The sequence below is a fragment of the Callorhinchus milii genome, unplaced genomic scaffold (assembly GCF_018977255.1).
Source record: "Callorhinchus milii isolate IMCB2004 unplaced genomic scaffold, IMCB_Cmil_1.0 Scaffold2, whole genome shotgun sequence".
Classification (NCBI taxonomy): Eukaryota; Metazoa; Chordata; class Chondrichthyes; order Chimaeriformes; family Callorhinchidae; genus Callorhinchus; species Callorhinchus milii.
In genome coordinates, this window is record NW_024704743.1 from 68,213,512 (window position 1) to 68,236,619 (window position 23,108).

Below are 23,108 nucleotides of genomic sequence, written 5' to 3' on the forward strand. Positions count from 1 at the left end.
TATTGTTTTTGGTTTTGGAGGGATTATTATTATTATTATTAGGCAATGCATCAGAATCCAGCACTGCATTGGACTGTCAGCCTAGAATCTATGAGTTTCAAGTCCCGATACGGGGCTTGAACCCACAAGCCTGAAATGTGGCAGCCAATTGCATACAGCTGTGTCCCACAAACAATCGTGGATTAAGTGACCAAATTATTTTTTTTACTCTTGGAAAGCAATCCGCAAATTGATTAAACAACCGGGTTCCTACTTACTGCTCAGTAAACAGAGGCGTGTGGAGTAAGGAAACTTACCTGAGGGAATCGAACCCAGGTCCTCTCGCTTGTGAGGCGAGTGCTCCAACTAATGTGCTACAGAACTTCATGCTGCACAAGATGTAAGCTTCTGACTGATCCATATAATGCCTTCGGGATAATCCTAACAAATTGTCCTGAGGAAAGACTCTTGCAACTTCTCTGGGGAAATAATAAAAATAAAAAACTGTTTAAACTTAAGTGTTTCTGATAAACATTAATTGTTAATTTCTGGTGATGTTTTCACTTTTTTTATTGAATTCCGTTTGTCCTTCAATGTGAATATTGTTAGGAATTGACTTTATTTACTCTGTTGTTTTCAAAGTGAAATAAAACGGACTTGTCTGTATAAAACCATAGCTATTTTCAAATCAGATTTATAAAGCTGAATGAATGTAATGGGGAAAACCTTAGTCGTGTGAAAAATATTTGTGTTTTTCCTTCTCAACCCTTGAGATAAATCGCTAACTGAAAATACAGACACGGCTGTAAAGCCTCCTTAAACATCCAGTTGGGAGAAAGCACAAGTGTTGTCGCGGAACAACAGTTCTCAGCTACTCCATAATTCTGTGTTTAGAAAGGTAACCTTTCTTGTTGAGTTTTACAACTTTAATGGGGTCTTAAATCTTTTTATATAACTGCAGAATTTAGTAGTTTGAGAAATGTTCATGACTTGTGTTGAGAGACAACTTGTGTGCAGTGTGGCTGAGATGTTTGTGACTAATCTTCAACTGGTTGGCATCTGTGCGTATGTATTTTATATATTTATGGAACATATTTGTTGGAACTGTTTAGTGAACCCTGTTTGTATTTTGCTCCATTTCGGTTTTCTGGAGATTTATTCTTCTGCTTGTTAAAGAGATTCAGTAAACCTGCCAGTTTCAGATGATTGCTGTTTAATAATCTTTCACTATCCTGCGTGAAGGGCACTATATACATGTAAATCGTTGTCGTTCACAAATATTGTGTAAAGCAACATGAAACCAAGGAATAAAATTCACTTTATGAAAATGGGTATGACAAATCAAAGGCAAGGAATGGTGGTGATTACAAGTTTTGCCCCCCCCCCCCCCCAAGACAAACTACGACATATTTATTTTGTGGTGGATGGACTGCAGGCACTGTTGGTTTATACTGGTTTGCACTGCACAGGGAATCCACTGGCTGCAGCCTGTATAATTTCCAAAGTCGCGAATTGCAACTTACTTTTATGGCCTTCCTGGCTGCCCATCTTACCAAAGTGAAAACTGATCTGGAAGAATGGCGGCTTTTTAAAAAAAATCATTTTGATATAGTATTGTTAAGTATGCCTGACTTTAATGAGTAGCCATAATACATTGGGAACCTACATTATCCACCATAATTGATTGCATATCATTAACAACACAAAAGCCAGCAGTTTGATAATAGCCAAATCACATCAGGTTTAACCTGATTTCCATTATTGAAGCAGAGTGCCATCAATTCTTTTCAAAAGGAATTAATAGACGCTTGCAAAAGAAGAGATAATAATAATGCTTGCATTTGATATAGCACCTTATCACGTTGTCGAGACGTCACAAAGAGCTTCACAGGATATACAACAACAACAACAAATTACATTTGTATAGTGCCTTTCACGTCAGGAGGACTACCCAAGCCGCTGGAATATACTTTAAATTGTGTAACTCTATATTATGGGTGAAAGCAGAAGTCAATTTGCTCCCAGCAGTGTCCCACAAAGATTTAACCTTATGAGGAGCAAATCAGAATATGAGATTAGATTAGAACAATAGAGTGTTTTTGATGGGCTGAATGGCCATTTTCTATACTGCAATCCAATTATTCAGGATGTCTGATTCTATTTACAACATTTGTTCATTTTTACAATGTGAATCTGAACTCAGAAAGAGGCCATTTGCCCCAGAATGCTATGGCATGCGATCAACTTTAATACCGTTGTGCTATTTGTTCTCTATGCTCTTTATACAGTGTTTATTCTTCCTTTATTTATTTAATTTCCTTTTTGAATACAGAATTGATTTGCCTAACCTTCCAAATAACCTATTGTTTGAAGTGTTCTGAGATGTTTCAACATGATAAAATATCAAAGGCAAATATATTGTTATTTGTATCCCCCAATATCATTCCTGAGGAGATACTTATCCAGGTCTTTTTGTTTAATTGACACAGCATCAACTGCTTGTATCGGAAATCTAATCCACACAACTACTATTTGAAAGGTTGAAATAAATATTGATAAAAATGCTGAATTGATAAAATACATCTTATTTTGAAAGTAAGCTTTAGAGAAGTTACTTCTCTCTCTGAGACTAAATTTGGCATTGAGCACCTTCCCCCCCATACCCTTATCTTGGCAAAGCATAGTATAAAACTGACTTCAGAAAGAAATGAAAACAAAGATCAGGAATGTAACGGTTGATTAAATTTGGCTTGAATTATTATGAGTTGCTTTCTATTTCTTTCAATTATTGAACTAAACACTACAGTGTGCCTGGAATATACAGACTATATGTTTGATACATTCAATAATTGCCTACACATTATACTTCACAGAAGCTTGGAAATCCTAAACTTTATTTAATGTGTTCATCCCGACGCAACCTATTACATCTTGCAATGTTCTGTGAGAGCAATGATTTCTGATGTTTACGTTGAACTCCCATATCATCATAAGCTTTGCTGATTGTCTCTTTTGTTTAATTTAAAGTTTACAATTGTTCCAAGTCTTTTCTGGTAAGCTTGTCGTAATGCCGTTGATTGCATGTGTTCAGTGGAAAAACATTTCAGTCGAGATACTGAAATCCAGTGTCACCCATATGTGATCACAAGTGAGATCATCAGTTTTAACTCCCTTGTCCGAAAACAGTGGTAGATCATTGCCCATGATCAGGGTGGTCAATCCGAGGCATAGAGTCTCCACATGATGTTCAGCTGTTAGGGGCTGAGAGCACAAGGTTACTTATTCAAACCTTTCAAACAACTTCAGCTATTTAATTTGGGGCCTCATATCTCTGTGTGTTAGTGGTTATCATACTTGATACGAATCAGGTATACCGAAGGACTTGCTCTGTCAATAATTCTGTATTAATATCTTGATGTCTTTGCAAATTGGCCAAACGTCTCGTAGACATAACATTACTGAATTGCCAATTTCATACTTTTCCTCCTTTATTCCATTATCCATGTACATTTTGTTTGCATACTTACTTTTCCTAATTTCCATCGCTACTACCTTATACGTGTGTGCTAAATTATTTACTTATTTACATAGTTCTCAGGGGTAATACCTTGCAGTGCTGGTATGAACATTTCATCCAACCATAAGTGCAAGGGCATTCTCATGGACCATCCAGTCACAACTACATGTGGGGAAAACACGGTAGATTTAGAGGGTGAAGTTCGCATATATATATATATATAAGAATCGTAGGCAGGGACATACATTTTCAGACACATTTCTTATCTGCCTGGATTATTCATTACAAAAGCTGCTGCAGCTAGTTTTGTTCCTTGTGCATGCAAATTTAAAGCAATCTGATTATCCTGTCTCTGGATACTATATCCCAAATCCAGTGCATCTTTTACCTGCCTCGTAGCAGCTATAGCATGAACATTATTGTTAACCCATTATTGACTGACTACCATCGTTATACACCTTCAACATTTCCCACATAAATTTTCAACGGGGTGGATAGATATTCCTTTGCATCAGAACCTTCAAAACTACTCAATTTTACAACTTTATCTGAAGAAAGTTGAGACTCTTTGGATTGCTCTTCTGGGAGAATAGTTAGGGAGGCACTTGAGTCGACTAATAATAGACAAGAGTGTCCGTAAACTCATGTTGTAACTGTTGACTTTCCCCAAATATCTATCTGAAGGGCTACAGCATCCGCAGGGAGGGCATGGTGGCTGACCGGCGCTTTAGTTCCCTGCTGTATTTTTGAGCCTGTATTTCTTTTAACAATTCTCACACCGGGATAATATGGAGGTTATCACGGTATTTGCCAATTACCATGACACCTCTATATTGTCCCTGGTATGTATCTCGATTGAACTTTCAGGGAGTGATAGCAAAATAGCCTTGGCTTTGATAATGCTGACAGCCTCGCCCACGCCCCCTGTTGCCCGGTTCAAAAGAGAGGCCCAGAGCCCTTATTTGGCCATCATGAATGTAGTTTGGAATGGGGGTCAAATTTGGTTTTGATCAATTTGATTTTCAAATGTGTCCTTGCCCTTTAGCTGGCTATTGCTGCTACCTTTCCTCTTTGCTCTGGCTTCTCTAATGAGTTTCCTGGTAGGCTGCCAGGTTTGCATGACTTAGGGCTCCTCACTATGTCTGGTTGAAGAAAGATCCACAGCTGGACTTGTACGAATTTGGCTGTTCCTCTGACTGCTGACTGCATTCTACTACTTTTGGAAAAGGGTTTCCCTGGTTTTAATTTTAATCTATTGCCTTTAACTCTGTATTAGTGTACTTTCAATTCTCGAGTATCTGTGCTTCATTGGACTCCCCATCATCTGTTGTAGCATAACATGGTTAAACATCCTTCACATATAACCAAATCACCATCATCGATTGTATTAAAATCAACATTCATAACATACACAAAAAAAATCGAAGAACAAGTTTGACAGTAGCTGCAGAAACAGCTTTATGTCTATGGGAACTGAAGGGTTAATTTGATGTTTCTTCTGTGTTAATTTTTAACTTGCCACATCTACTGTTAACTTCTTTATTTAAGTAATCTCAATCAATATAATCCTATTTTTGTGCTGCAGGGGAGAGCTGCAAATGTTGTGGAGAGAGAGAGAGAGAATAACAGCATTTTGATCTTTGCTGACTCCTCACAAGTATAGACTTAATTGTTTGAGTGCTTTCATGTGGGCCTGTGAGTCATTTCCCTGCTTTAATTTCAGATTCCCTAAGATTTTCCTTATTTCTGCTTCATACTGGAGTGCTGTGGGATGCCTGATCCCCGAGTGCTTAATTTCTCCTTCAACTCGTTAATCTTTGCCTCATATTTCTCACGTGACACTGCAAGACTTTGTTTGATTTGCTGTTCCTGGTTAGCCACGGTCTGGCTACGACTGCACTCACATCTGGCCTCAGTAGACACGGACATATGAAACAAGACACTGGCTTTTAGGAGAGCCATTTCATGGTTAGTAACAACGACTCTAACACTTTTTTTCCCCATCATCGTACTCTTTCGTACAATGTGACCAGGGAAGTTGCTCTTTTCCCTTATCCACGTTCCCAACCTGTGGGAGGGAAATTCAAAGTGCTAATCAGTCTTTTCCCACAGAAGTAAATTCTGTGAGACAATTCGATCAGTTTCCCACAGAGTTTCTTATTTTAACTCCTTCCTTAAAAGGGTTATGACAGGGTAAGTAGTAATTGATCATTGCACTGGTCGGTGAATACCTGCAATAAAATTTAAGGTAATCACAAAAAGAATTAAAGAGAGATTAGAAAGTAAATCTTTACATGGTTTTTGCCACAAAAAACTGTAGAAGCAAACTCCATAAATTTAAAAGGAAATTGAATTGCTGCTGAAAAAGTTTAATAAATGGTAAGAGAAGCAAGAGGGGGAGTGAAATTAGACTAAGTGATTTATGTGGAGAAAATCATCAGCGCAGACTTTATCTTTTACCTCTTACAGAAAATAAAATATTTCTGTACTATACATTCTGTGTTACATAGGAAAAAAATACAGGTATTTAGATGTTCCCACAAATAAGTTTTGAATGGTCGTTGTATTATTGCAAGTATTGTTATCCTCCACCTGCAAATGCAGGGGTCTTTTGTATAAGTACAGATGAGAGAAGCAATGCAGCAACTTGGTGGGGTGAGAGTTTGAGGTGTCAGATATGGCCAATGAGGTCTGAGTTATGGATGGTACATTGGCACACCTTCATGAAGTAGATTGTAGATTCTCTCTTCCTGACCCCCCGTTTGTTCTGTTCAGCAATATTGTAATAGAAGTGTTGAAAGAAACATTGATGGGATGTGAGCTGCCTAACAAGCTGAAGGGAACATTGAATAGAGAACTGCTTCCCAGCAACTTTTGAATGCCTGCTAGTGATTATCTTGAGAACTTCATTGGTAGAGGTCTGGTAGTGGAAAGAATGGCTGATTTGTCTAATAGAGTATGGTAAGAAAAATGTATAAAAGTTAGAAGGCAGGGAGCAGATCATGGTTCTCAAATTGGCTGGATGTACTGTAGTTTGTGGTGTGTCCTAGGAATCTGTGCTGAAACCTCTATTGCTTTACATCCATGTAACTTTAGAAATCAGCAGAGTGGGAAACATTTCTAAGTTTAATAATAATATTAATAATCATATTAATAATAATCCTTGCATTTGATCTAGCACCTTTCACACAGCGAGAAAGTCTCTTTTTTTAAAAAAGAAGCTCTTCACAGGATTTATTATAGTGACAGCAATGTTGTGCCCAGTAATGTCTCACAAATAGTAATGGAGTTAATGACCAGTTTTATTTGGGGGATTGTTGGCCAGGACACCAGGGAAGCTCCCTTTTTTTGAATAATGCCATGGCATGTTTAACACCACTTAAACAGGTACATGGGACCTTAGTTTATCATCTCATCCAAAAGACAGCACCTTCGATAACGCAGCACACCCAAGTACTACGTTGGAGTGTCTACATGGACTACAGGGATTCCAAGTCCCGACATGGGGCTTGAACCCACAACTTTCTGACTCGGAGGCGAGAGTGCAACTTACTGAGCCAGGCTGACACACGCAAGGCAATATGCATTAGAACATGAGAAGATTACTTAGGCTTGCTACAGCACAGAAACAGGCCTTTCAGCCAAACTAATCCATACTCTTCTTCGTGAGATGCGTGTTATTTATAGAGAAAGATTAATATTATTATTGTTGCCTGGTCAACTTTTAACAAAAAGGCATCAGCTCAGGATTTTCACTCAAAAGAATGAAGGGAGTGGAAAAGGTTAGTGGTGGTCAAACATTTTGGTCGGCCAACAAAATAATTTTGTTCGATTGAATATTTCTTGACTTATGCCATAAATCAAGAAATATTCAATCAAGAAAAAACAGGAAACACATTGCTGCTCAAACCCAGACTTAGCTAGACTAGTGCGATGTTCAGGTACAGCCCTGCAGGCATACTGGCCACGGGTTGGCCACCTCTGGTTCGAAGAAGCTTTCCATGTAGAGGCTTATGAAAACGTGAAGTTCTTTACCATAAGTGGCTAAAGAGTGTGAGAATATAACTGTAAAAAGAGGATTGAACAAGGAGAAAGAATAAAAAAGGGTAAGGGGAAAGAGCAGGGAAGGTGGACTAAAATAGTGAGCTTCAGTGTTTGATATACGTTTGATGTGCTGGATTGTTCTGCCTATGATGTAATGTCTGCGTGATGTGTATTTCCAGTACACAGACACATTGGCTGATTTTTGGGGATAATGATGCATACGAACAATTAATGACAAAGTAAATGGTCTTCTGTGTCAGATATTGTTTTACATTGACAATTAGATTTGCTTCTTCATCGATTTTTGTATGTGTGCTACAGCTTCCATCTGTCTCAACTACCTCATCTGTGGAGCCCTGTAGTTCAGTGGTTAGAGCACTCGCTTTGCAAGTGAGAGACCTGAGTTCAATTCCAGGCAGAGGGCGAAACCTTGGGCAAGTTTCCTTACTCCACACAGAGCCTAATAATAATCCCTCCAAAACCAAAAACAATAATAAATTGGTCATTTTCAATCTATGACTGTTTGTGGGACATTGCTGTGCGCAATTGGCTGCCGCGTTCGCACCCAAATATACAGTCAATTCACTTATATTCTGTGAAGCGCTTTGGGACGTCCTCCTGACGTGAAAAGAGCTATATCAATTGCAAGGATTACTATTATTATTATCTGCTGATATTTGTGTATCTGTCCTTTGGTATGAATTTAGTTTAGTTCTTTCCCATTTTTGTTTCTCAATTAGAAAAAAGTTACAGTAACTGAAATATTCTGGAAACTGTTTTACTGTATTTATATTTTCCAATCTGCTCCAGCATAAACTCAGTGCCCAGAGGCGAAGCCAATTGCTAGTCCCCGTTTCACCCACAAAACACACAGTCAATTCACTTTATAGTACATCCTGTGAAGCACTTTGAGAAGTCTCGATGCTGTGATAAGCCGCTATATCAAAAATGCAAGATTTTTTTATTTAGGTTAGAATATGAAGGGACTACTACATAAAAGTGTAAGGTTTGTCTCAAGCGAAAGTGTCTAATAAATCTACTGTGTTGACTGACATAAGGGACGTGTCAGCCTGGCTCATTGCGTAGGGCTTTCACCTCTGAATCAAGATTATGGATTCAAGCCTCATGTTGGGACATGGAACTATAAACTAGGCTGAGATTCGATGCAGTTCTGGGGATATGCTGCATTGTTGGAGTTGCCGTCTTGGGGATGAGATGTTTAAACTGAGGTCCTGTCTTGTCTGTTCAGGTCGATGTTAAAGATCCCACAGCATTATTTGAAAAAAGAAGCAAGTTTCTCTTGTTGTCCTGGTCAACAATCCCCCAATAAAATTGGTAAATCACATTATGGCCATTTGTGGGGCACTACTGTCCCCAAATTGACTGTTGTATTCCCCCCAAAAAACACAATCACTCCACTTTACAGTGAAGTTACACTTTATCATGTGAAACATTTTGAGATATCCTCCCAACATGAAAGGTACTATGCCAAATTTAAGGATTATTATGATTGCTTTTATGTTTTCTGGTTTGCCCAAATTAAACTTGTAATTCCTCAAAACCATTTTTTTTATACTTTACATTACTTGATGGGGTTGTCTTGTTGAAACACTCATAAATGGAGATTAAATAACCTCATAACAGGTTACCTTAAATTGGTTATACCACATTTGAAGTCTTAAGTACAGTTCTATTGTAGCATTGGATAGAGTACAGTGTAGGTTTACAAGCATGTTACCTGTGATGAATAGATACCACTATCAAGAAAGATTGGACATGTTGGAGCTTTTCTCTAGATTGAGACGATTAGGAGTGGCTCTGATACAGGTTATTTAAGATTATGAAAGTATTTTGTAAGGTGAACATTAATAGGCTTTTTCCACGTGTTGGTGAGTCCAAATGAGAGGGCATCAATATAAGATAGTTAGAAGTAGATATAATAGGGAGTTTAGGCAGAACTTCTATTAGCAGAGGGTGATAAGAATGTGGAACTCACTGCTGTAATCTCTGGTTGAAGCAAAAAGGGTCAATGTATTTTAGAGAAAATACATGAAGCGGAAAGGAATAGAGGGATGTAGGGGAGGGGAATAGGAGTGATGAGGGCTTGTTTGGACTATAAACAGCAGCACAGACAAGTTGGGCTGAATAGCCTGTTTCCATGCTAAATTACTCTATATAACAAGCATTCAGTGCCAAAAGGTTATTACATTTACAAACGAGTGTGGAACCCCAACCATCAGCCAATCTGCCCCATTCTTTGCAACTCCACCCGAGTATCCCTCCAACTACATCCCTAACCTCATTCAATTTCGTCTCAAGACCTGCCTCTTAACCATTCGGTTATCTTCCCCCCCCCCGCCCCCCCCCCCCCCCCCCCCCCCGGCTCCCAACTCTTTGACCAGGCTTTTGATGATCTTTTCCCATGAATGTTGAGCAACTTGGGCTATTCTCCCAATGTGAAAGGTGCTATGTAAATGTAAATTAGAATTTTATTTAAACTGTCTGCAATTCGCGTACGCGAATCACTCCCAATACAGGTGAATCTCAGACAAACATGCATTTTATGTGTATCAGTCATAATTTCAGAAGCGCACCAATTTTTTTTCTCTTATCTTCCCTCTTAGAATAAAATTGCTAATTTAGTACTGAATTATGGGTCATATTTTGCTGGGAACTGATACCACTAGGAACTAGCTTGAGTCTGCCCCAATTTATTTCACTGGAGATTCTCGTAGCAAGAAGAGAGAGGAACTTCAGTCCAATCAGTTTCAGCTGCATTTAGATCCCAAGGCTGAAAAGACATGATTGCTAACCCATTACACCACTGAGTTTTCTTTAAAACATTTTTTGAATAAATGACTTATTTTGCTTGTCAAGATTTAAAAAAAAAACATATTAGCTGCTTGTTAAAAATTTTAAACATATATAGTGGAACCATTAATCATAAAAATCATGTTTGATATTTCAACAAATTACTAGATTAGGAATTGCGGAATGCTAGAGCTGGCAAATTGAGTGTTACTGGCTGACGGTTTGATGAAGTAAATTAAGAACGTAAATTTCGGTTGCAGTGAACCACTCAACTGGAAATTGGTGCATTTTTGACATTGATTCAAAAAATCTTATCTAATGAAATTCTTCCTACTCTGCTTCTTGAAATTATGATACTCGTCTGGAACAGATGTTTTGTTGTTGAGGCTAACTTTCTCCTCTTCTGATTATTTTCATGTATGTTTCTTGCTGGGATAGGTTTTCAAAGGCGCCAGGAGCCCTCTGGTATTTTGGCCCCGTGACAATTCAGTTCGGATAATAAGTGTTGGACGATGAGTGTTATTGCCTCACTTGATGTCCCTGTATGTGTATTTTCTAGATGGGGTCACTGGATAGACAATGGGAACAGGTACCGCTGCAGATTTTCCTCTCCCTAACCCAGAAGACAGATTATTATTCCCCAATTGCTGCTCTAGCGAAGATCAATGAATGGAATCTGTTACACAGTCTAAATGGCTTTGCGTTGCACCAGATAGTGTCTTTTCACACTGGGCCATCATTGGAGCCCTCAGGCTTAAGACTGACTGGTTTGTTCACAAAAATGAATATGAACTTGAGACTTGTTTTCTGTAGCTGGAGTAGAATCGATGTTTCTCTAAAGTGTAATTAAGTGATTCAGTCTGAGCTTAGACAGAGATTAAGTGCTTTGTGACTGAAAGCGTCCAATTCAATTGATTTGTGAGGCTCACACTCCGCACCTTATGAATTAAATAATTAGTATGCCGATTTTCATTCTCAGCAGATGGAAATGTTATTATTAGTGAACTGAATTGTTTTCTATATATAATATTTTCAGTTCGCATCGAGTGAATTCCAATGCAGCATAAATGTTTATAAAAATACCTGCAAATGGCCCTTCTCAAGGAACAGTAATGCATCTACTACATGTTACTTGCTTATTAGCCACAACTTAATAATAATAATCCTTGCATTTGACATAGGACCTTTTCACAACTTTGAGATATCTCAAAGCTCTTCACAGAATATACTGTGAAGTGAATTGACTGTATATTTTGTGGGTGATACATATCAGCCAATTGCCTACAGGAATGTCCTACAAACAGTCGGGGATGGAATGATTTTTTTTAAGGGTTTATTAAATTGATCCGCCAATTGAATAACAACTGGGTTCCTACTTACTGCTAGGTACATAGAGATTTAATTTCTCCCTCAAAATATGCAGTCAAATCACTTTACCTATATGCGGTGAAGGGCTTTGAGACATATGGAAGACGTGATAAAGTGTTAATCAAGTGCAAGGATTATTATTATGTGTGGAGTAAGGAAACTTGCCTAATGTTTCAACCTGTCCAGCAATTGAACCCAGATCCTCTGGTTTGCGAGGCGAGTGCTCTAACCAGTATGCTCAGGACAATATGCTTGATTAACTTAAACCAATAATCATGTTGTTTTACTGTTGCACAGTAATTTCAACAACTGACAAGCATATTCCTGCGTCATTTATGCATAAATTTCAAACTGAACAACTATTCTGAACATAATAAGCATTGGGCGTTTGCTGTTTGCAAGAAATAATATGGCGAATGAGAAAATAGTGCTAGTAAAGGATACTGGTGTCAACCTCAGACTTGATTCCTTCCCCAACTCTTCCCCACCACGATCCAGAACTCCACAGCATTCTGTCCTGCTCATCACTCATGTGAGGACAGTAATGTGGCAGAGTCAACTTATGCCTATTTAGGAAAGGAAGCCCTGCAGTTTAAGATTGTGCGTGGAGTGTTTTTTCCCCTTCCTGAGGCATACTAATGCAGTGATGCACAAACTCATGGGTACGTTCTCTAGACATTGACAAGGTGTTTCATGGGGCTGAATGGGGTTATCTCAATGGGATGTTATTGAAGGTAGGATTTAGTAAACGATTTGTTCTCTTCTCCTGCCTTAGGTTAGGTAGCAGCAATCATTATGTGGACTGTCTTAAACCAGTAGACCAGTGCGTGGACTTGCTTCACGTTGCGGGACTGAATAGGGTCTGAGAATGTCCACTGAGGTGATATTGGGGCTGTGGCTGCTCCGAATTTAATAAGGGGCAGTTTGTGTGCTTACCGCCCGACTTTTGTACATTCATTGTATTGGTAGTTCTAATATGCTAGAAATTTGCTTTGTATGTTATTGATGATGTTTATATTGTTATTGCTTTTCTGCAAAAAATGTTTTTGCTATTATTATCTAAAAATTTAGAAATAAAAAAATCAGAAAAGTGTTTTAACATAAATGTACACGGGTTATCCCAAATGATAAGGTAGGCAGAATGATGATACAAAGGTAGTTGCAAAAAAAATCTAAAACATATATTATTGCAAAACAGCCAACCGTTAGGAGAAAGCTTGATTGTAATTCAACTGGCAGTGACCAGAAATTAGCTAATGGTATATTATAAAGAAAAACTCAGGCACAAAATGGTTCAATAAATCCAATCACTTATGGAGCTTTAAAGTGCAAATCTTTAAGAAATCATAGGATTGAACTTTGACATTCCCTTGAAACTTTGATGGGAAGGAGATTAAAAAAATTCTGCTGAGGACAGCACGCTTACATTAATTACAACTTCACCTCTCATTCTGCATACGTTTGCATTCAGCATGAATTGGCACTGGGCCAAAAAAAAGTCCTACTGAACTGGAGTAGGATCTTAAAAGAGGTGGACTTTCCTGATCATTGGAGGAGGAGAACGCCTGCAATAGCCATCGGTTACTTTGTCCCTTAATGCTTTGCAATCCACAACACTTATGACTTCAGTTATTTGCTGTGAGTTGAAGTGTTTGGGAAAATACAGGAAAGAAAGTATCCCAACATTTCAACACAACACCAATATGTTTATGTTCAATATGTTCAGCACCATTACAATTCAGAAACTTTCACTAAGCCGATCAATATCTCTACTCTCTAAGGATCTGTTTGGATCCCTTTTAAACATTCCTATTGTTCTGATCTAAACTACTAAATGATGAATGTAATTAATATGTACAATGAAAATAAGCATAAGTTGTAAGATGGTAAACTTTATAAAGTACCTGGTCTGCATGCTTCCTAATTCCAGAATTTTTCACTAAGTGGAGTCCTGTAGCTTAGTGGTTAGTGTCCTTGGCTTGCAAGCGAGAGGACCCGGGTTCGATTCCCGGGCGGGGTGAAACCTTAGGTACGTTTTGTTACTCCACACGCCTCTGTTTACCTAGCAGTAAGTGGGAACCCGGTTGTTAGTTGATTGCCGATTGCTTTTTGGCGGTAATAATCCCTCCCCCGAAAAATAATAATAATGTGGGAAGAGAACCCACAGAGGAGCAGGAGCAAAAACACACATGCATAGTTTACATTTGATGTAACACATTATGCCAAAGCATCTCATACAGTAGAACTCAAGTATCCACACTTTCTAACCACATGCCTGACTGCCTACATTGTGCTCCAATGCAGAAACTAGTTGGTTTACAAAGTCAGGAATTCTTCTCGCGTGCATGCGAGGGATCACAGTTTTAATGGAGTTGGAACCAGAAGTGCAAGGTAAGTACAAGATCCAGAAAGAGGTAGTTAGAGTGGAAGAAGAGTAGAAAGACGCAGACCGAGACACAGACAAACACAGACTGAGGCAGAGAGATACCAAATACATAGAGACTCTGAACTGCTTTTATATCTGCAAAGGAATTTGTCACATTAGTGCAGATATCGAATTCTGCTATATCCTCTGCAATCTTGCTTGCTTCAAGCACTTTTGCTTTAGGTTGATTTCCATGCCAGGATTTGGGCTCATAAACTATATTAAGTTATTTTTTAACTTGCCGTGGAATGAATATTTGAGTTGCTATAGTAAACTAAGAGTTCACAGATATTGTGCAAGAATATAGTTTCTGAAGCATTTGGTTAAAGCTTAACTTTGTTTTGAGTTTTATAATCAATGAATATGTGTCAAGTTTGACAAGAGTCAAGAGAGGTTAATCATTACAACTCAACAATATAGGCTTTGAAAGATTTTTCAGAGCAGTTGCCAATATTGTGTGATGTTTTTGCTCACTTACAGAATCCCTGGGAAACTGTATCACATCCTACATCGATGGCTGGCACAGACAATGTATTAATTCCACTGGAGTGTCTGCTTCCCACAGGTACAACATTTTGTTTTATTCAACAAAAAGAGCACAGCTACGTGCTTGTTAGGTTATTGGTTACATTTTTTGTTGATCTGTTGAGTGAGTCTTTCAACAGTCGGTGCAAGTTTACCTACAGTTACATTTCAGTTCTGTAAAAAGAATTGAATGCTTTTGTTTCAGGGCAGCTTTGTTGTTTGATGCTTCACTGGTTTATGATGGTTGCTCAGTAATGAAGCCTATTTAGTCTAGGTGATTCTGAAAACAAATTATTTTCTTTAGGATGATCTTGTGATAGGCCTTTTTTTTAATTCAGTTCACTGCTGTGGTAGAATTTATTCAAAGATATTATCTTGGAACAGTTGGCCTTCAGGTGAAGCCCTAACCCTAATCTCCAAGCTGGAATACACAATCTGGATACATTCCAGGATTTGACCATGGATTTCCGTAGCCTACAACTTGCCCCATGCACTCTTCACAGGAGCGAAATCCAAACTTTTACGTCCTGATCAAGTCTTGTAGCTCTCCTTCCTTTTGCAGTTACCTTAACAGGATCGTGCTCTGTGGATGAGTATTGTCAGGTTGTAACTTACAACCTCACCCGCACAAGTAAGAAACACATTGCCTATATCATTAGTTTTTGAGTCCACCCTGTCAACTCTTGTAACTTACTCAGTCCCAGATTTCATGATCAGCGACACCCTTCATATGGCTGAGTACCTTGACATGGAGACTCGTAGCACAGGGGATATTACTATTGCTATGTAATCAGCCCTGTAAATGGTCTGAAGTTTCCTCAATTACACAGAACAATATACCTGGAGACCATAGGATGTGTTGGCCTTCAGGTGAAGCAATGTAATCGATTGCTGTATAATTCTGAATCCCCTGCAATTGGCAAACCTCTGGAAGAGAATTAAGACCATCATTGTCAAAGGGATTTGTTCCACGTTTAAAGTTCCAGGCCAGATATATTCCAATTTCCTACAGGGAGCAATGGACATCATGCGAGGCCAATCCACAGCATAGAGAGTGCTTATGTATGTATGCTGCTAGATTCTACTCAACTCAAGGGAGAAAAACAAAATATTTGGAGGGAAGACTTCCCATATGGAGATGAGCAACTTTTCAAACCAAATCTATTTTCTTTCTAATAACCCTTCCATTTGTTATCTTGTAATTTTTTTTGATAGTGAGCCTCAACTTTCGTGCAGTTCAGAACAAATCTTCCCAAATTGCTGATCATTATCCAGTCATCCCTGCTGGTTGTTGGTGTGTGTTTGTGTGGATGTGTGATCTTGGGAATGTATTTTTTGTTTTTCTATACTCATAGATTTCCTATTTTTTTTAAAAAAACGACTTTGTGTCGTAAAACTCAAACCAGTGGGAATTACATCAGTATGTATGTCTTAGATTCTGTGATTAAACATTGTATGTTAGCCAATGCATAAATAGTCTTGTCTTGATGCTATGAAGTGCTGCCTATAAAATTGTAGTTTTAATGATAAATCTGTCACACACAAACAAAATCTGGCAATGGTAGCCAACTTCCATTGGTTTCAGTACATTAGTTGAGTTCAAATAGGAGCAGACAGAAGCAACCTTGATCACTATTTTTCCAGAAGGTTTTGCATAAATAAAGGATGCATGAATTACTACAATAAAATATTTTTCTATTTTTGAAAAATGAATGGTAATCATCCACGTAGGCTGGATTGAAGTACATTTTGAGAAAGTTTTTGTATATGATTTTCTGGAGGTGCTTGATAACCATTTTTTTGCACGTCTGAAACATTTCAACCCACGCAAACACGCAATTATCAAGCAAACACTTTTCTAGTCCCCATGCTTATTTTGATTTATTAAAATAATGAGCTCTTTTGAAACTTTTAGGGGTTGAGATTCCCATTAAAGGCTTGCTGACAAGGGCGGTAAATTTTCCAAACATGGGAAAAATTCTGCGTAAACAAGGTTCCTATTAACATACTTAAATGTTTAGGAATAGGAAAAAGCCTCTTAAACTACTTTATACTATCCACTTCAATAGGCTTCAATGATAAATTATTCTGGAAATATAATTTCCCTTTATTATACTCCCTTCTTATACAGTGGGCATTTCGTCCACAAAATATACAGTCAATTCACTTTACAATATATTCTGTGAAGCGCTTTGAGATGTCTCGAAGACATGATAAGGCGCTATATCAAATGCAAGGATTATTATTATTATCCTCCAAATGCTTGCCCTTGTCACCTGCATTTTAACCTGGCTTCACTTTGTGATGGTAGTACAATTTTATTTGTGTCTTAAGGTCACAAGAGAGGTTCAGGTGAAACGAGTCCTTTGGCCCATTTATCCCATCTACATCTAACAAACATCAATAATGGAGCTCTTGTGAACAGTTGTGATTGTGACTCACTAACAGCAAATTGCACTTATATAGCACCCATATAGCCGATGGAGTGGGAGCCCAAGTTGGGTGGAAAATTGTGGAGGTAGGAGGAAAATGAATGAAAGCACAGTCAAAGAAAGTTATGTTTTTAGAAGCTTTTTGTGAGTGGAGGCATGCAATAACAGAGGGATTTAGGGGGAGGTCCAGATAGTGGGGCAAAGTGGCTGAAGGCTGAAAGTTGATGGTTGGGTGTAGGGGAAGAGGGATGAGAAGCACACCAGTGTTTCAAATTGGTTCAGCAAACAAAACAGTAATTATTGTTGGCAATTTTCTCCCTTCCTCTTGAGAGCACTCTTTCCTGAGTAGTTACCGCAATTGCCAGGCTCTCTCTGGTACCTTAGACAAGTGGCCATTCTTCATTATAGCGCAGACTGTTTCAGCCATTTTTCTCCATAATGCATTGGCTTGTGGCAGCAACAGCCAAATCCTTTTGAGTGAATTGTATCTTGGAAGAAATAATTTTTACCTAGCCATCTGCTGATTCAACAACAACAAATTATATTTACGTAGCACCTCTCATGTCGGGAGGACCGCCCAAGGTACTGCTCAGTAAAGGGTTTGCACATAAGCTGGGGACTGGAGTCAAGAGGGGTGGAGGGTAAGGGGGTGGAGGTGGGAAGATGACTGAAGGTGCAGTTGAAGAGAAAAGTCAACAGCGATGTTCCTGGTGTTATAACAACAATGTACTTCCGCAAGATCTGGATCCTGCTCCGAGACATTTTACAACAATTTTATATTTATATGGCAAGTGTATTGATGACATCTCAAAGTGCTTCACACAACTGACTGGCAGCCTGAACTGGGGCTGGGGTGCGGGGAGGTGTGTGGGGGAAAATGGACAAAAGCGCATCATGATGGCCAAAAGAGATGGCCATGGCTACCTAGCAAGCTGCAGATACCTGTCTCAACAACAAATTACATTTTTTTAGCGCATTTCAGGTCAGGAGGACGTCCCAAGACACTGGCCAGTCAGGATCCGCGCCCGAGCTGGTCCAGGAGCACAGCAGTATTGTATATACATGACAGACAGTCTCAACTTAGGGAGTAAAGCCGATTGCCCAGATGGGATCTTGCCTCAGTTTTAAAGGTTGTTGATTCTTTACTTCAGTGTGTGACACTCTGATTGAGGGCATGAGAGATAAGAGTATTGTATAGCATTATTTGATCTTTGTAGGCAGCCAGCTGGATTGCAAATGTGTCTTTTGGTCCTGTGCTTGTTACGGTAATTTATTTTCTAATAGAGCTGCTCACTTGAGATTCAAGAACAGTGAATGAAGAGTTAAATGCGTGTTTCTTCAGCACCTGAATCATTTACATCCTAAGAATTTTCTCAAAACAAAAGTAGTTTTGTTACCATGGTGTATCAGGTTTTATAGTACCAATCTGTCTCTTAGTAAATATTTTAGAAGAAAGTGCACATTTTGTATATTGTGTACTTGGATTGAATAACTTCAGACAGGAGTAACCTTGCAAAGTATGTGATATCTGGAGCCAACCAGCCTAAGCTAAATATACAAGCACTGCAGCAATGTGCTGAATGTGCACAGCTGCAGTCATGTTGGTTGAAAACAACATTGAAGTAATTTTACCTGAAGAATGTTTTCAATGAGGATATGAGGTTTTAAACAAGCTAAAAACATAGGTCATTCTACTTACTTGCTAAGTAAAATGTAGGATTGTTCTGGAGTATGTAGTAACATTTGATCATATAACTTTCAGATGTAAAATATGATCCACATTTTCTGATGGACATTGCATTATGCAAATAAATAGCTCATAGTTATAGTTCCTCTGTGTTAATAGCAAATTTCTTTAAAGCTGAAAGTAAGTACTGATAGTATGGGCATGAGAGTAACCATGTTTTGCTCCTAAGAGAATTGCTTTTAAAGGTATCCAGTGCATAAGCTGCATGTTTTGTGCAGATTTTATATGGCCTGCGAATCTGAAATGTGACTGGTATGCTGGTACAATCCATCATTTGCTCACCTCCTCTTCAAACCTGAAGAGAAGGTTTCCAATTCACAATTCTACTTCCAAAAATGTTGTATTTACAAGTCTCCACTATATCCTCACGATTCATGGGCAAAGTTTCCTATTTTGTAGAGGTTTTCACAGCATATTTAATGCATTTACAATGTCTCCATTGATCTTAGAGGAAAGTAGTTTTTCTTGATTTAACAGGCAATTCAATTTGTCTTCAATAACTATCAAGCAGGCATCTTCCCTTATAGATTAAATTTGGTCATTCATCTCGTGGGATATTCATGGGATTTTGCTAGCACAGATTAGCTGCCATATTTTCCTAGATGCCCTTTGCTGAACAACAATGCTTAAAAGTAATTCATTAGAAACTAGCATTTGCTGTTAGGGAATGAATAGCAAACATTTCAATGTTAGACCCCATTGTTAGAAGACGCGTTTTCAAATGTAAATATTATTTATTAGTAAGCTTTACTAAAATGGGATCCACCCTTTCTGTAATGTCACATTTAGCAGCACACGGACTTGGCAGATGCCAAGGCTGGGGGCAACGTGAGGCCAGATTTCCTAAACTTTTCCCCCATAGGATCAGTCATTGACAAAGTTTAAGTGCTGCTGCAAAATAAACCATGTTGTGTGTGGGCTGGGAGAATGCTGGGAAACAAAATTAAATGGCTAAAAAAAATGACTGTAGCCTAGAATTCTTATGGCTTATGTAACCCAAGCATGTCTGCTTTGATCTTTGCCTCATAAAGCTGTAACTGTAAGTGGCATTTATGCATTGTATCCAGCTCCCTGACTGAGTCTCTGTTTTTATTTCCATTTCAGGCAAACTCAAATACTGCCTGGTGATTCTCAACCAGCCTATGGACGATAATCAGTTTCAGCGTCTGTGGAGCAAAGGTACAGATTTGATTGCTGAAGAACACTTTCCAACTAGCTGATGTAACTATCTAATAACAGTGGGTGTATTTAGTTAACTGGTACTATATTGTTTTTTATGGTCGAATGATGTCAGGCTAGCTATAATGACTCCAAGCACTGGTAGCCACAGAACCATCAAGCAGCACTGTACATGTGGGACATATAACTGCAGTTTGGCCAATGTTAATTAAGATATTATAAAATAGTCTTGAAACTGCATTTGCATAATAATTTTAATTCAAAACAGATTTAAAATTAGTTGTAAATTCTTAGCTTATTTATTTTCCAAAAATAAAAAAATTGCTTTGTCTTTGCAAAGTGATTTGCTCTTTATAAAATCCCAGTTTGTTTTTCACTGAGAAATATAGAATCTTACAGCAAAACAGAAGGCGGTCATTCGGCCCATCGTAAGTGTGCTGGCTCTTTGAAAGAGTTATCCAACTAATCCCACTCCTCCGCTCTTACCTCATAGCCCTGCAATTTGTTTTCTTTCAAGTACACATCCAATTCCCTTTTGAAAGATATTATTGAATCTGCTTCCACCACCCTTTCAAGCAGTGCATTCCAATCCGTAACAACTCTCTGGGTAAAAAAAATTCTCCTCCCCTACCCTCTGGTTCTTTTGCCAATTATCTTAAAACGGTGTCCTCTGATTACTGACCCTCCTGTCAGAGGAAACAGTTTCTCCCTATCTACTCTCTCAAAACCCCTCATAATTTTGAACACCTTTATTTGTTTCTCCCCTTAATCGTCTCTGCTCTAAGGAGAACAATCCCAGCCTCTTGAGTCTCTGTGATGTTACACTTCAATATGATGTTACACTCCAACTCTCTGCTTATCAGCCTTCCCAATTCCTTCCTCCACAAGCTGCAGATCATCCAGAACTCTGCAGCCCTAGCGTCTTTGGCACCAGGCTCCGTGACCCTATCACCCTCACTTGGCTCCACTGGGTCCCCATCCCCCAGAGGATAGAGTTCAAAATCCTCGTCCTCGCCTTCAAAGCCCTCCACAGCCTTGCCTCTCCCTACCTCTGTAACCTGCTAACCTCATATCAACCTGTCAACTCCCTCTGCTCTACAGGCTCTGGCCTGCTTCACGGCCCCCACCCGGCCTGCCCCATGATCAGGCCTTAAGCCTCTGCCCCCACCCTTTGGAACTCCATCCCACATTCCCTTCATCTCGCTCCCTCCATTGCCTCCTACAAGGCACGTCACAAGTGTAATTTTATATTGTATTCTAATAATCCCAATTGGTTTGAATATCTTCGATTTGCTGATTCATAAAACCGTTTATGCAGTACGTCCTATTTGAAATGACTGGTGACATCAAAGCCCACAGGTTGAAATAATCTGGATGCCAAAAGCAGGTTATAACAGGATTCCCCTTTACTTGGTTTCAATTGCTAAATAGATAAGCAACCAAAGTGTGAGCAGATCTTAATATCAAACACCTCAAGTGTTGTGTTCGGCTTTGGCTTTCACTCAAAATTCTTCTACATAGCTGAAGTTTGTATTTTTAGTAAAGGAAAGTACTGGAAATCCACCACAGATCAAGAAGTGTCTGAGAAGAAAAGATAGTATTGACATTCCTGATAAGACTCCCTAAGCGCTACCCTGCGTGGAGGGCAGTATATAAGTGCAAATTGTTGTTGTAATGAAGTGGCCCATCCAGAATATTAACCTATTATTCTCTTTTAAATCCACATTGACCTATTATGGATTTCAAGCATTACTTGCATATTGAGATTTCCTGCATTTCAGTTTTTCTTTTAAGCTCTAAGATGCTGAATGTGAATTTCAGGATTACGTAAACAGCACTAATGCTGGGTTTCTACTCTGGTTGTGGGACTCTAGCTGTTACAGACAGACACAATTGAAAATAAAAATAATAAACCTTGCATTTGATATAGTACATTATTACGTCTTCAAGACATCTCAAAGCGCTTCACAGAATACGCTGTAAAGTGAATTGACTATATTTTGTGGGCGAAACACGGCAGCCAATTGCGCACAGCAGTGTCCCACCAAATTATTACTTTTTTTGAAGGGATTATTACTCCCGGAAAGCGATCTGCTACTCGACTAGCAACCAGGTTCCTATTTATTGCTAGGTGTGTGGAGTAAGGAAACTTGCCCAACATTTTGCCTTGCCCGGGGAATCGAACACAGGTTCCTCTCGCTTGCGAGGCGAGCATTCTAACCACTAAGCTACAGGACTCCTAAGTAGGCAGAATGCTTTGAAACTTCTGTAAATGAACATATTTGTGGCTGGATGCTTTTTCTACCTTCGATGCCCATCTCAACAAGTGGATGAATGGCTATTTGGGCTGCATTCTTTTTATACACTACACATCTGCACCACCTATCTCTTCTACATGGATTTACGAAGAATGTACAGCAGGAAACAGGCTACTTGGTCTAACCAGTCCATGCCGATGTTTACACTTCACACGAGTCTTCAACGATTCTTTACTCCTGATATGCTTCTATTCCCCTCATCTGAAGGTCTAGCTTCCTCTTGAATGCATGTACACTATCTGATTCAACCACTGCTTCATGCAGGAAGTTCCACAATCTCACTATCCTTTGCATGAACTAGTTCCTCCTAAATTCCTCTGGAAGTCGCAATTTTATATTTGTGTTCCTTGGTTATGGACTTCCCAACCAGTGGAAAGAACATTTGTCATAATGTATCTCAATTGTCTGCTACCAAAATAAATGGTAGCAAATAACAGGGGAACAAGGGCTAGGTGCAACTTGCATTTATATAGTGCCCTTCACGCTGGGCGGTGTCCTCTATTATGGAGTCCTATAGCTCAGTGGTTAGAGCACTCGCTTCGCAAGCGAGAGACCTGGGTTCGATTCCAGGCAGGGCAAAACCTTGGGCAAGTTTCCTTAGTCCATACATCTGATAATAATCCCTCAAGCAAAAAACAAGACAAAAATAATAATAATAAATTGGTCACTCAATCCACGACTGTTTATGGAACACTGCTGTGTGCAATTGGCTGCCACGTTTCGCCCACAAAATAATCAGTCCATTCACTTCACAGAATATTCT

At 38.9% G+C, this 23,108-nt stretch overlaps 1 protein-coding gene across 8 annotated transcripts in view; it reads left to right on the top strand.

The window, feature by feature from the left end:
• tpk1 (thiamin pyrophosphokinase 1) overlaps window positions 1–23,108 on the top strand; it is a 137,097-nt gene that overhangs the window by 13,103 nt on the left and 100,886 nt on the right. For 3 of the 8 annotated variants that reach the window (XM_042345934.1, XM_042345938.1, XM_007907613.2), the window contains exons 3-4: window positions 14,625–14,709; window positions 19,953–20,027. In XM_042345934.1, the coding sequence (XP_042201868.1) occupies window positions 14,658–14,709; window positions 19,953–20,027 (127 nt within the window). In that variant the 5' untranslated portion in view covers window positions 14,625–14,657. 8 annotated transcript variants of the gene reach the window in all.